This window comes from Cucurbita pepo, chromosome 13 (genome assembly GCF_057944985.1).
Source record: "Cucurbita pepo subsp. pepo isolate OVF chromosome 13, ASM5794498v1, whole genome shotgun sequence".
NCBI classification, from domain to species: domain Eukaryota; kingdom Viridiplantae; phylum Streptophyta; class Magnoliopsida; order Cucurbitales; family Cucurbitaceae; genus Cucurbita; species Cucurbita pepo.
The window spans coordinates 3,090,923-3,104,890 of record NC_141810.1 but is presented as its reverse complement, the minus strand read 5'-3'; the positions used below and the strand labels follow the sequence as shown (position 1 = coordinate 3,104,890).

Sequence of the window (13,968 nt, the reverse complement as noted above, 5' to 3'; positions counted from 1 at the left end):
TGATTCGAATAATTTTAACCGTCTAACCTAAGATTGAGTTGGGTTAAATTTTTTTAAATCGAAATTTTTTTATTTGGTTCGTGAGTTTTGACTTTTTGAGTATGGTCAACTCGACCGACCTGAAAATATGGTTCATAACTCAACGTTACTCTACCTTTAAATTTTGTATGTGACTAGTGAATGTTTGGTATTGTATGAGATTTTAGTTATTAATGTAGGATAAATATAGTTTTTTAAATGGCTAACTTCACGACCCGACTCAACCAGAAAATAGAGGTTTGAGTTGTGAACTTGGTTCGAGTCATTTGGGTCATCGATGACTTGGTGCACCTCAACCCAAAATAACCCAGTGCACCTCTAATTTATAAAAGTAATATGGTTTCATGAAATAAATTAATATATCATTTAACAGTCCAAAGCAGATAATATTTCATAATGGTGGGCTTGGGCTGTTACAAATGGTATCAGAGTCAGACATAGGCGGTGTGCCGAGGACACTAGATCCGAAGGGAGTGGACTGTGAGATCTCACATGGAGAAGAGAATCTCTCTCTAGCAAACACGTTTTGAAAATTTGAAAGGAAAGTAAAAAAATGACACTATTTGTGTTCTTACAGTTATTTTGGTAGTTTTTTTTTTTTTTTTTTCTAAATTTGAGAATGATGTAACCATTGAACGTTTTAATTGAGATTGGGCAATTATTACACCTTTAAGCCTCCGAAGTTGTGTGTTCTTGACTTGCCAATTAGTGCTAGTTTGTTGCGGGCACGAGTGCCATGTGAGGCGCCGTGGCAGAATGCATGGTTCTTATGAACCCCACAATTCGACCGTCGGTGCTTGATCATTAAATGCTCAAAGTTGCAGACGGATTTGCAGATTAAGAAAACACCTGAGTGCGTCTTCAAATTCCATCTCGAATCGATTCAATGTGGTTATTAAGAAGAAAAGGACCCTCTGGATTTTCGTCCTCTTCCACTGCTGAGGAGGTTACAGACGGAATCGATGGCACTGGTCTCACCGCCATTGTTACAGGTCCTGATTTACTCTAAGCATCTATTCTTTTTGTATTTTTCTCTGAATTTTGAACTGCGTCTTATCCTAATTTTCTTTTACTTGTGCGCCTCCTTCAATTATGCATCTGAGTTTTTTGGATTTTCTTCAATTTACGAACATGATTTTGTGTTCGAAACTTGTGCGGCTTGCGTTTTTAATGCCTGTAACATATAGATCTTCTTCTTTTTATTCCTCCTAGTGTTTCTAGGTCAAAATGTGATGAGTGATTCGATTCGGATTGAAGTTTATTTTTGGCTAAATTATATATATAAATCATGTGAACTTTGTACTTGGTTTAAAAAATGCACTATTCTAGTTCCAATTGTAGTTCCAGAGTGGAAATCCATTAGAATTGAAACACGGTGACCTTATAACAGTGTGGCGGTATTTGGGCCTAAATTTTTGTTCGACATCATTATAAATCTCAATTTATTTTGAACACTTCTGAATTGAGTTTGGACTGTAGTAGTTTTGTTTGTTTTGCTATGAGTTTCTTGACAAGAATTTTAATAGTAAAGACGATCATTACATTTTTTGAACTACAAACACTGAATCAAAAGAAATTCTGAAAACTAATACGTCATTGTTGGCAAACTATGGAGACTTAAAGAATGCGTTGACAAAAGAAAAATGTTGGGATGGCTTTTGACTTCAGGTTTCTATTGCTGTAAAAAGAGATTGAGGAAAGAAATTCTAACTGAAAGTTTGTTAAGTGGTATGAGAAAAGTTGTTTGGTTTTGTGAGGTCCCACCTTGGTTGGAGAGGGGAATTGTGATGTCCCACATTGGTTGGGGAGGAGAACAAGAGACCCTTTATAAGGGTGTGGAAACCTTCCCCTAGCAAACGCGTTTTAAAGCCTTGAGGGGAAGCCCGAAAGGGAAAGCCCAAAGAGGACAATATCTGCTAGCGGTGGATCTGGGCTGTTACAGGAATGAAGTATTCTTTATAAGAGTGACATGTTTTAAATATGTGAGGCTGACGACAATATAACGGACCAAAACGGACAATATCTGTTAGCGGTGGGCTTGGGCTGTTACAAATGGTATCAGAGTTGGATGCCAGGCGGTGTGCCAATGAGGACGTTGGGCTCCCAAGGAGGGTGGACTGGACTGTGAGATCCCACATTGGGGTTGAAGAGGGGAATGAAACATTCTTTGTAAGAGTGTGGAAACCTCTCCCTAACAGACGCATTTTAAAACCGTGAGGTTGACGGCGATATGTAACAGGCCAAAGCGGGCAATATCTGTTAGCGGTGGGCTTAGGCTTGGGCTTGAGCTGTTGCAGGTTTTTATTTTCTCTTGAAATGAAGGGTCTCCTACATGTTTTTCTAAGCACGGTTGGTGACTAGTTTTACCATTTAAATAAGCGCTCTCTTGGCTTGGTCTTCATTACTAAACTAAACGCAAGATTAATGCTGCAACCACATTTTTGCAGTTTTCTGAATTTTATTCCTTTTTTTTGCTTTGGAATCAAACATTGCTAGTTGCACTTACAAGCTAATCCTTGCTTATGTCACAGGAGCATCGAGCGGTATTGGCTCTGAAACTGCGCGTGTTCTTGCCTTACGTGGAGTTCATGTCATTATGGGTGTTAGGAATTTAGAAGCTGGTAGAAATGTCAAAGAAACCATTGTCAATGAGAATCCCTCTGCAAAAATTGATACCATGGAGTTGGATCTTAGCTCCATGGCATCTGTAAGAAAATTTGCCTCAGATTACCAGTCGTCCGGGTTTCCACTTAACATCCTCATGTAAGAATTGACAGGCATTACAGTGACATGTTAAGTAGTTTGTTTCTGTATTGATGCACAGCTGCTTACTCGCTCCTGCTAGTCGTGGATTTACTTGCCTTGATATATAGCTATATAATTGAAGATGTAGTACAAGTTAGTGACTTTTTTTTCATCTCTTTTCTTTTTATTTGGTGGAAGTAATAATGCAGGAATAATGGCTACCCCTTTTGGACTTTCAAAAGATAACATAGAACAGCAATTTGCAACAAACCACTTAGGTACGTTATATACTAGATTCTTCTTGTATAATGAAAACTTGTAATATATGTGAACTGGCAAGAAAATATATAGGATACACTTGAAACCATTGACTCATCAAGAGTTTGGTATATTGATACAGAAAACAACTAGGGCAATTTGATGTTGCATGATTTTACTGCTTTTAAATATGGGTGAGTCCAACTTGTTATGCCTCGATATGAAAGGCTGAGAAAGTGAGGTTGTGGCCATGGGGAGATTGGGCCGTAGGCCTTGCTTAGCTTTAGGAACTTTGGTTTATTGCATTGATATTGTGGCTGCTACGATGAGAAAGTTTTATATCAACATTCATTGAAGTGGAGTTGGTTTTTTGGGCCTAATTGGAATGACTTTCTAAGAGTTCAATAAAGTGCTTTTAAGAACTTTAAAAGAAAGAAGTGTTTGTAAGCACTTTACGGGCTCTAATTCTCTGCTTGTACTACTTGTAGCTTTTCTTGCATAATTTTTTGGATAATATACGTCTTCTTATTGTCCTCCTTGGTCTTTATCTCTCATCATCATAACAACTAAGATCTCCTCCATTCAATTTTGAAAATAGAATTGATTGATAGTTCCCTAGTGTACAATAATTATAAGGAACCTAACTTATTGTGTTTCAGCTCATCATTATTCCTGACCCAATTTGATACTCCGAGTTTATGCAGGCCATTTCCTTTTGACGGATCTACTTTTGGAAAATATGAAGAAAACTGCTGTTGAAAGTGAGAAAGAAGGTAGAATTGTAAACGTCTCCTCAGAAGCTCATCGTTACACATATCCTGAAGGCATCCAATTCGATGGAATTAACGATGAATCAAGGTACACTTTTTTAAGCGTGCAGAAACAAGAATGGAATGCCTTTTTATGGTTTGGGAAGCATTGTTTGAGAATAGGGAATTAAGCGGTTGGCTATGTTTTGCTTTCCTCCTACCTAATGGAGGCTGATTTTCAATTTCTTGCATTGTCTGAAGACTGGAAACTGACAAGTTGTAACCCAGTTTGGGTATTGCTGCTTGCTGCCTTCTTTCTGTTCGCTCGGTTTTAAGCATATACCGATTTTGACGCATTCAATCTTCGCTTCATAAATATTGTTTAGAATAAGAATGTATGTTTTTAAAAAGATTAAATATAATCTAAACTATTAGCTTAAAACTTTTGGATTTAGTTGTAGCTACTAGGTTAACGTAGTATTCGTCGAGGAGGTCTAGACAGTGTCGCTTCCTTTCGAATTGATATAAATACTCCACTTGTTGGGTTTTGTTGAAGAAAGTAATATCCGAACCAACCCAGAGCGGAGTATTACAAATTAAATGAAGGATCAAATATTTACCTGACTTAAGCTGTAAGCTTTTGGGCTCAGTTCTAGTTTGATAAATATCACTCCGTTTTTCTTGCTCGAACGAAAACGTGTAGATAAATTAATAGTATGTCCCGAACTTTCCACAGGATGCTTAGGGTGGAATGTATAGTTCTAAACCTTGACCTTTGAGCATGCAAGGACATTGTTATTCTTTGAGTTTATCCTTCAACAGTCATTTACATTTGTTCATGTAAAAGTTTGATAGTTGTTTAAAATCTGTCATTGTAGGTACAATAAAATGCAGGCTTATGGCCAATCGAAGTTATCTAATATTCTGCATGCCAATGAACTTACACGACGTTTCAAGGTACGGATACTTCTCTAGTTGATGATGAAAACAAACAAACCAAACATGATAAACAAGAAAGGTTGTATGGCTTTAGATGATAAATTCGAGTCCTTTCTTCATTGCCAAAACTCGGTTCATTTCATTATTACTTCTAGTTACCCTGGGGGACATCCGATGAAAGGCATTTATATGCTTCATTGAGCTCAGGAGTTCATTTTTGTTGATTTTTTAATTTAGAATTTCGTCATTTTTCCTGGTTTTGTTTACTAAGAATGGTTGTGGTAAACCATTTAAAATTGATGGTTTCTTCTTGTACAGGAAGAAGGAGTAAACATAACTGCGAACTCACTTCACCCAGGGATAATCACCACAAATCTTTTCCGCCACTTCAATTATGGCAATGGTAATACCTTAGACATCAAACGTCAAATTTTTAAACATGGTTTCTGTAACCGCCCAAGCCCACCGCTAGTAGATATTGTCTTCTTTGTGCTTTCTTTTTCGAGATTCCCTCAAAGGTTTTAAAACGCGTTTACTAGAGAGAGATTTCCACACCCTTGTAAAGAATGCATCGTTCTCCTTTCCTCAACCAACGTGGGATTTCATAGTTTCGACTTATGAGTTTCTTTCTTTTCTTAGCTAAAAGTTTAGATGTTTCCTTTTCTCGTGAAGTCTCTCTCACATTACCTGGTTCTTTGTCTTTCTTGCTTCAGTTGACCATCTTTATCTTGCATCTTGATTGACAACTTCTTTCTACATATCTAAACTGCAGAAGTTCAGCTCAGTAGATATCTCTCTTGAAACCATCTTCCTAGGAGTTTTCTAATCCAACAGCCCTTTGTTTTTCTTGCAGGTCTAGCAAACACCGTCGGCAAACTCATATTTAAAAATGTTCAACAGGTGAGCTTCATTCTCTGGCGTCTACTTTACATACGCTTACAAAAACTGAGATATTGTCACGAACAAGGACTTTGTAACTTTGACGAGATTATGTGACATAACTTGGCCAATATTGAAGCGATGTGTTTTGCAGGGTGCAGCAACAACCTGCTATCTGGCATTGCATCCACAAGTAAAGGGAGTGAGTGGTGAGTATTTTATGAACAGTAACCTACACAAGCCAACCCAACATGGCCAGGATGTTGATCTCGCTAAGAAACTTTGGGATTTTACGACTAACTTAATCAAATAATCCGATTCTCATTTCTCGTCTGAAGTGTGGAACTTGAACCTGGTCTAAAGAAATGTAATACAGTTAAACTATGTCTACTTTTTTCTCTGTTCGTTATTATTACAGTGTTTCTACTTAGTTAGGTTGTGTTGAGCGTGTTTGTGGAGTATTACATTACAAATAGAAATCGTGTCCTAAAAAAATAACGTATTAAAGATTCAATCATTCTAGTTGGTTTTGGATTGGTAACGCATATGTATTCGTGCATTGTGGGAAGTCGTTAGAACGTTGTTGGTAATTATCATTTCTATATTCTATTATGATAGACTTTTATCACTAATAGATCAATTCATACTATATTTTTACACTTGCCAATAGATGTTATTATTAATCAATTGTTTTTTTTTTTTTTTTTTTTTTTTTTTTTTTTTTTTTGTCTATTGTTGACAAATAATCTTTACATCAATAGTCAATACATGTCATCAATTACTTTTTATTATTGATATAATATTTTTATGTTTGTTAGCAGCTATTTTTACGAATTAAATGTATTAGTGATATACTTCTGTCATTGAGATGTTTATTAATGATGAGGTAATCATTCGTATGTTTACTAATGAATAATCTCGGTTTATGTAACTTTTGATCATTCTATATCGTTTTAAAGTTGAAACACTAAAAATAGAAATTGAGAGATCTATTAAAACACACGGTGTTACGGAAAATTCTTAAAGTTTAAGAATTTATTAGACACAATTTTCAAAATTAAAAAGCGAAATCGTAATTTGAGTGTGTCCTTATTGTAGTTTCGAGATAAGCACTTAAGAAAACTATCATTTATTTATTCTACATAGAAACGTTGAATGTGTTGCAAAAGTCAATTTGGCTCGTGTAAATCAAAGGACAACCTCGCACATGTAGATCACTCACTCATGATTAAGACTCGCTCACTTGTGATAAATGAGTTTATAAGCGTACATTTGAAGAAGTCTACGTTAGCGTAAGAATTGTTGCACGGTAATTTTTATGGGTGATCTTAATAAAATGGTCTAAATTTAATACTTACGACAATTTAATGCATAAATTAAAATTTTTTATTTATTTTGTGCCTATTATATAAATTAAATTATTATTATTTATTTATTTGATCAAAATTTAGAGTTGAATAATATTTTTTAAATTTGAAAAACACATTGCATAGAAAATTTTAGTTGCGAGACACTGAGAAGATTGGACATAGAGAGGGGGATGTGGTTTCTTAGCAGGAAAGGGCCATCTGGGTTCTCCGCTTCTTCCACAGCTGAAGAAGTTACAGAAGGAATCGATGGGACAGGTCTCACCGCCATTGTTACAGGTCATTTTACTTCCTCCATTGCTCCATTGTCGAATTTATTGAACGAATTGCCCCATTTCTTATGAATTTTGTTTCTGTTACTCATTCCAGTTTCTTATCAGATTTCAATTAAGAGTAATATGGAGTTGAGGCGTGGCTATTTTGCTCTCTATTTTGTGTTTTTCTGATAGTTTTTCCTGCAGATTTCATTGTTCAAGGCCATCGTTTAGCTTAGAGCTTGCATATGCGTTACTGGGTTTCATTGCTTTCATTGTTGATTGACCTAAGTTATATATTATTAGAAACCACGATCTTCCGTAATGGTATGGATATTGTCCACTTTGAGCATAAGCTCTCGTGGTTTTACTTTTGGTTATCCAAAAAGCCTCGTACCAATGAAGATGTATTCTTTACTTATAAACCCATGATCAACCCCTTAATTAGTCGACGTGGGACTCCTCTTCCAACAATTCTCAACAATCCTCCCCTTGAATAAAGTACACCATAGAGCCTCCCTTGAGGCCTATGGAGCCCTCGAACAGTCTCCCCTTAATTGAGGCTCGACTCCTTCTCTGGAGCCATCGAGTACACCTTTTATTCGACACTTGAGTCACTTTTTACTACACCTTCGAAGCTCATAATTTCTTTGTTCGACATTTGAGGATTCTATTGACATGGAGAAGGTAAGGGCATGACTCTGATACCATGTTAAAAACCACAACCCTTCACAATGGTATGATATTGTCCATTTTGAGCATGACTTTGCTTTTGGTTTACCCAAAATGCCTCTTACCAATGGAGATGTATTCCTTACTTATAAACCCATGATCAACCCCTTAATTAGTCGATGTAGGACTCCTTTTCCAACAATCCTCAACAATCCTCCCCTCGAACAAAGTACACCATAAAGTTTCTCCTGAGGCCTATGGAGCCCTCGAACAACCTCCCCTTAATCGAGGCTCGACTCCTTCCCTAGAGCCCTTGAACAAAGTACACTCTTTATTCACCACTTTTGTCTACACCTTCGAGGCTCACAACTTCTTTTTTCGACATTTGAGGATTCTATTGACATGGCTAAGTTAAGAGCATGACTGATACCATTTTAAAACCACGGCCCTTCACAATGTATGATATTGTCCACTTTGAGCATAGGCTCTCATGGTTTTGCTTTTGGTTTACTCAAAAGGCCTCATACTAATGGAGATGTATTTCTTACTTATAAACCCATGATCAACCCCTTAATGAGCCGATGTAGGACTCCTCTCCCAACCATCCTGAAATATATTTACCGATCAAAGAGTAAATTAATGGGTAGACAATGAGGGTAATGCTGAGGGGGTATAGTTAGCATCCTCTTTTGGAGTTGCCTTTGGTGCGTGATGAAAATTAGAGCTCAAATGTACATATTGAGTGCTTCCCTTTTTCTCATCATAAGGTCTTCTGCATTAACACAGGTGCATCAAGTGGCATTGGCAGTGAAACTGCTCGTGTCCTTGCATTGCGCGGTGTACGTGTCGTAATGGCTGTTAGGAATGTAGCAACTGGTAGGAAGGTCCAAGAAGCCATTGTCAAGGAAAACCCAACTGCCAAAGTTGATACCATGGAGTTGGACTTGAGCTCGATGGCATCTGTTCGGAATTTTGCATCAAATTTCAATTCCTCAGGTCTTCCACTGAACATTCTCGTGTAAGATGTGGATTCTATGTTACATTTGCTATCTGAATATCTTAATCTTCTCATTCCATCAGCGAGCTTATTATCTTCATGTAGCATTCAGATCAAATGGCACTGTGTGGAGTTATGTTGTTATTAACAAATAATATGAGTGATGTAAGAACATCTCTGTATTTTCCAAATATAATACATGATGCAGATGGCATCTCTAGTTTCTCATTGGTATCTCTGTATTGTTCCAGAAGAAATGAAATAAAGGATACGCTGGTGCTAGGATAGTTAGTATGAGTTGTACCTAACATTAATAACATGAAAGAAGAAGCTCCTTTGTTTAGATTACCTCAGTAGTCAAAGGAAGGAACAGCTCACCGCTAGCAGATATTGTCCGCTTTGGCCCGTTACATATCACAGTTTTAAAATGCGTCTACTAGGGAGAGGTTTCCACACCCTTATAAGGAATGCTTCGTTCCCCTCTCCAACCGATGTAGGATCTCACAATCCACTCTCCTTGGGGCCTCAGTGTCCTCACTAGCACACCACCTAGTGTCTGACTCTGATACCATATGTAACAGCCAAAATCCACTGCCAACAGATATTGTCCGCTTTGGCCCGTTACGTATCGCCGTCAGCCTCATGGTAGGGAGAGGTTTCCACATTCTTATAAGGAATGCTTCGTTACCCTCTCCAACCAATGTGGGATCTCACGAGAACATACCATTTTTGCATATGTGGTTTCTCTAATTCAAGTTGTCCTTTCATTTAGTCTACGGAGTAAGACTAATTTCTTTCATATGTCCTTGCCTAAGTGCTTGTATATGTGCATATTAGGTTAGTAGTTACCTTCTATATAGCGACACTGTTTTGTTCTACAGTAATAATGCAGGAGTCATGGCCTCCCCGTTCTTGCTCTCGAAGGACAAGATAGAGTTGCAGTTTGCAACAAACCATGTGGGTACGTACATCAATAGAGAAGGACTGATTGTTACTCTCTTTTGTAGTGGATGATAGAAAATTGACGGTCTAGTCATTTTTTACCTATGGTGTCCTAGTACCTGATAGTTCTCTCTGCAGGACATTTTCTTTTGACAAATCTGCTGTTGGAGACATTGAAAAAGACAGCAACAGAAAGCAAAAAAGAAGGAAGGATTGTCAATGTCTCATCGCGACGACACCAATTTTCATATCGTGAAGGCATCCGATTTGACAAAATCAATGATCCATCAGGGTTCTCTTTCTTTCACCCTTTGCTATAATTCCTTTTCTCCCAGCATAAGCTAATGCATGGTTCCTTCGGGGCGTATTGGTCAGTTTTTATTAGAGGTTTGTGAGGAGTCGGAGGGACGTGTTAGGAATCACGACCCTCCACAATGGTATGATATTGTCCTCTTTGAGCATAAGCTCTCATGGCTTTACTTTTGGTTTCCCCAAAAGGCCTCATACCAATGGAGATTTATTCTTTTTACTTATAAACCCATGATCATCTTTTTAATTAGCCGATGTGGGACTCCCCACCAACAATCCTCCCCTCAAACAAAGTATACCATAGAGCCTCCTCTGAGGCCTATGGAGCCCTCGAACAACCTCCCCTTAATTGAGGCTCGACTCCTCTCTTTGGAACCCTCGAACAAAGTACACCTTTGTTCGACACTTGAGTCACTTTTTGACTACACCTTCGAGACTCACAACTTCTTTGTTCGACATTTGAGGATTCTACTGATATAGCTAAGTTAAGGGCATGACTCTAATACCATGTTAGGAATCACAACCCTCCACAATGGTATGATATTGTCCACTTTGAGTATAAGCTCTCATGGCGTTGCTTTTGGTCTCCCCAAAAGGCCTCATACCACTGGAGATGTATTTCTTACTTATAAACTCATGATCATCTCCTTAATTAGCCAATGTGGAACTCCTCACCAACAATCTTCATCAGGACGTCCACACCATCAAATATGATGATTATTTCCTTGTTACTTTATGACTTATAACCCCAAATTGAAGAAATTAAGAATCAAATTCCTGCATATAATCATTGCTATGCTATGGTTGTAGTGAATACAGTGACAAATTTGAACCATATAATCTCTACTGACATTCATTCTATACAGCTATAATGGTCTTTCTGCATATGGTCAATCAAAGCTTGCTAATATTTTGCATGCTTCCGAACTCGCAAGACAGCTGAAGGTTTGTGACATGTTTGTCGAACTCTCTCTTTAATATAATTTTTATAAATTTAGGCACCAAAAATGATGCAATTGGAATGATGCACCGTCCTTCTCAGTCGTATCATAGAATTCCTCCATATTGGCCCACACGTGGCCAGATGGACGCCTCTTGAGGGATGCCGCTTTGCTTGTCCCGACGTGAGGATCACAACTTACTCTCTTCATAATATGGTTGTGACATTCTCCCTCACTTAAATTAGTCATCGTTCTCGATGAATTTTTCGGGGCATAATCGCATCGTGGATTGTGACATTAGGCACGGTTATATTAAGGTTTTATGATAGAGTAGTTTAACACTTGCATTGAAACCAGATTTTGGTGTTGTTTCTGCCATTTTCTGCTTGGTTTAGCTGCGGAGTGTAAACAGACAATATCGCTGAGCAATCGTTTACTTCTTAAAACAGGAAGAAGGGGTGAATATAACTGCAAATTCACTACATCCTGGAGCCATTCCTACTAATCTATTTCGTTATCACGGCCTCATCAACGGTATCAAATCTTCTACCTTGACATTATCGTCATCTGATCGGTTTCATAAAGCTCTGTATTCAGCTCATTTTTCTTATGTTTTAGAGCATTTGACTACTGTGATTCTTGGTGATAACAACATGGTTTTAGAATCTTCAAGGACTTTTTGCCTGTTTCTCAATATGATTTGTTGCACTATTACTTTTTTTTTTTGTCTAAGTGTTCCCGTGTCAAGATTGTGAGATCCCACATCAGTTGGAGAGGGAAACAAAACATTCTTTATAAGGGTGTGGAAACCTCTTCCTAGTAGACGCGTTCTAAAAATTTTGAGGGAAAGCCCAAAGAGGACATGTGATGTCCCACATTAGTTGGGGAGGAGAACAAACCACCATTTATAAGGGTGTGGAAACCTTCCCCTAGCAGATGCATTTTAAAGCCTTGAGGGGAAGCCCGAAAGGGAAAGCCCAAAGAGGACAATATCTGCTAGCAGTGGATCTCGACTGTTACAAATGGTATCAGAGCCAGACACTGGCTGATGTGCCAGCCTTCTTGCTGTTATCCGAAGGGGGTAGACACAAGGCGGTGTGCCAATAAGGACGTTAGGCCCCAAACAGGGGTGGATTTGGGGGCGGTCCCACATCGATTGGAGGAAGGAAAGAGTGCCCGCAAGGACGTTGGGCCCCGAAGGGGCATGGATTGTGATGTTCCACATTGGTTGGGGAGGAGAACAAACCACCATTTATAAGGATGTGGAAACCTTCCCCTAGAAAACGCGTTTTAAAGCATTGAGGGAAGCCCGAAAGGGAAAGTCCAAAGAGGACAATATCTGCTAGCGGTGGATTTGGGTTGTTACAAGACAATATCTGCTAGTGGTGGGCTCGGGCGGTTACGAAGTTGCTGGTACATGTCTTAATAAACATACTTTTCATTTGTTTTTGTCCCAAATTTCATGCAGGTTTTCTTGGCCTTGTGGGTAAACATGTCATGAAGAATGTACAGCAGGTAATGATCTAGTTCAGAAAAGCTATATACACAAATTTATAGGCCTCTCCCTTTTGTTTGTTTATTAAATCAACTTGATTTAAGCTTCTGCTAGGGTTTCTTTTTTTTCTATTTTTGACCCTTTTTTTTTTATTGAGGCCCCTCATGGTAAAATGTCTTCTTTATTCTCATTCATTGTAGGGGTGAAATTAACTCTCACCAAAATTTTTACTTCAACTTTACCTGAGCAATTTTCAGGTTCAGTTAACAGCCCCAGATGCTTGTGTTTATTAACTCGAAAAGTCTAACACAAGTTTCATTTAAAACATACTAAGTTCTTACGTACTACTAAATTATTACGTTCGTTCTTATATGAGAATGGTTACATTATCTATTTAAGCTTTTTAATTAGACAATTAAAGAGTAATCGATATTCCATCATTCACACTTAGATAGTAGAAAACACGATCGATATATTTTACGGTGATGAAACAATTGTAATTATCGTCCTGCTTTCAGGGAGCAGCGACGACATGCTATGTTGCATTACATCCGCAAATGAAAGGTATCAGTGGCCAGTATTTTGCTGATGGGAACGTTGCCAAAGCAAGCTCACAAGCTAATGATAGTGAATTGGCAAAGAAACTATGGGACTTCACCCAAAAGTTGATATCCACTGCTTCAGAAAGTTGATATCAGTGCTTCAGAAACTTAATATCAGTGCTTCGGAACTTGCTTAAGAGCTCATGTTCTATAACAATCTTCTCCTAATGTCATCTTCCAATTTTTTTTCATTGATCAAAAGAGTTCTAAAATTGAGAACCCGGAATTATAGTGCTCATTGTTAGTCATAGATCAAAAGAGTTCTCAAATTGAGAACCCTGAATTATAGTGCTCTCGAACCGATATTATTAGTTGATATCCAATGCTATATTGCATTAGATCCCACCTTGACTGGAGAGGGGAATGAAACACTTTATGAGTGTAGAAACCTCTATCTAGTAGATGCGTTTTAAAATCGAGAGGTTGATGGCGATACGTACCAAACTAAAACAAACAATATTTATCAGTAATGAGCTTGAATTGTTACAAACATACACCATTAACACCAACATTGTATATTTGAATGGGAAACGAAAGGGAAAAGAAGTAAAAGAAAAAGAGAAACAATACCCTGGTGGCGATGTCAGACGAAAAATCTCCAAAGAAACGGAGCGAGAAAAAACGTCTCTTTATTCCGTTCAATTGTCTGTTATTTAAAAAATACAATAATAATAATAATAATGGAAATTGAAACAAAAACTTAATCGATGAAACTTAATCGACCGTGTAAATTGATATATTTATTCGACTTTGAGGTTTTGAGGTTTAATAATGGAAATT

General features: G+C 37.8%; 2 protein-coding genes across 4 annotated transcripts; both read left to right on the top strand.

The window, feature by feature from the left end:
• Positions 1-722: 722 nt before the first annotated feature.
• On the top strand, positions 723-6,154 carry LOC111808185 (short-chain dehydrogenase TIC 32, chloroplastic). 2 transcript variants are annotated; one of them, XM_087116714.1, is made up of 8 exons: positions 723-1,031; positions 2,571-2,802; positions 2,983-3,062; positions 3,747-3,900; positions 4,670-4,749; positions 5,053-5,133; positions 5,584-5,630; positions 5,764-6,154. In XM_087116714.1, exons 1-8 carry the CDS (start codon positions 926-928, stop codon positions 5,920-5,922), a joined length of 939 nt encoding a protein of 312 aa, XP_086972840.1. In that variant the 5' UTR covers positions 723-925; the 3' UTR covers positions 5,923-6,154. The 2 variants fall into 2 exon arrangements, with proteins under 2 accessions (XP_086972840.1, XP_023549791.1); XM_023694023.2 differs by having other exon boundaries at positions 724-1,031; positions 4,670-4,748; positions 5,049-5,133.
• A 943-nt stretch (positions 6,155-7,097) lies between these two features.
• LOC111808184 (short-chain dehydrogenase TIC 32, chloroplastic) lies at positions 7,098-13,379 on the top strand. Of its 2 annotated transcripts, none has more exons than XM_087116713.1 (8): positions 7,098-7,255; positions 8,689-8,898; positions 9,792-9,860; positions 9,980-10,133; positions 11,017-11,095; positions 11,541-11,625; positions 12,560-12,606; positions 13,105-13,379. In XM_087116713.1, the coding sequence occupies exons 1-8, from the start codon at positions 7,150-7,152 to the stop codon at positions 13,276-13,278; spliced, it is 924 nt and encodes a 307-aa protein (XP_086972839.1). In that variant the 5' UTR covers positions 7,098-7,149; the 3' UTR covers positions 13,279-13,379. The 2 variants fall into 2 exon arrangements, with proteins under 2 accessions (XP_086972839.1, XP_023549790.1); XM_023694022.2 differs by having other exon boundaries at positions 8,689-8,920; positions 9,781-9,860.
• The last annotated feature ends 589 nt before the right edge of the window (positions 13,380-13,968 follow it).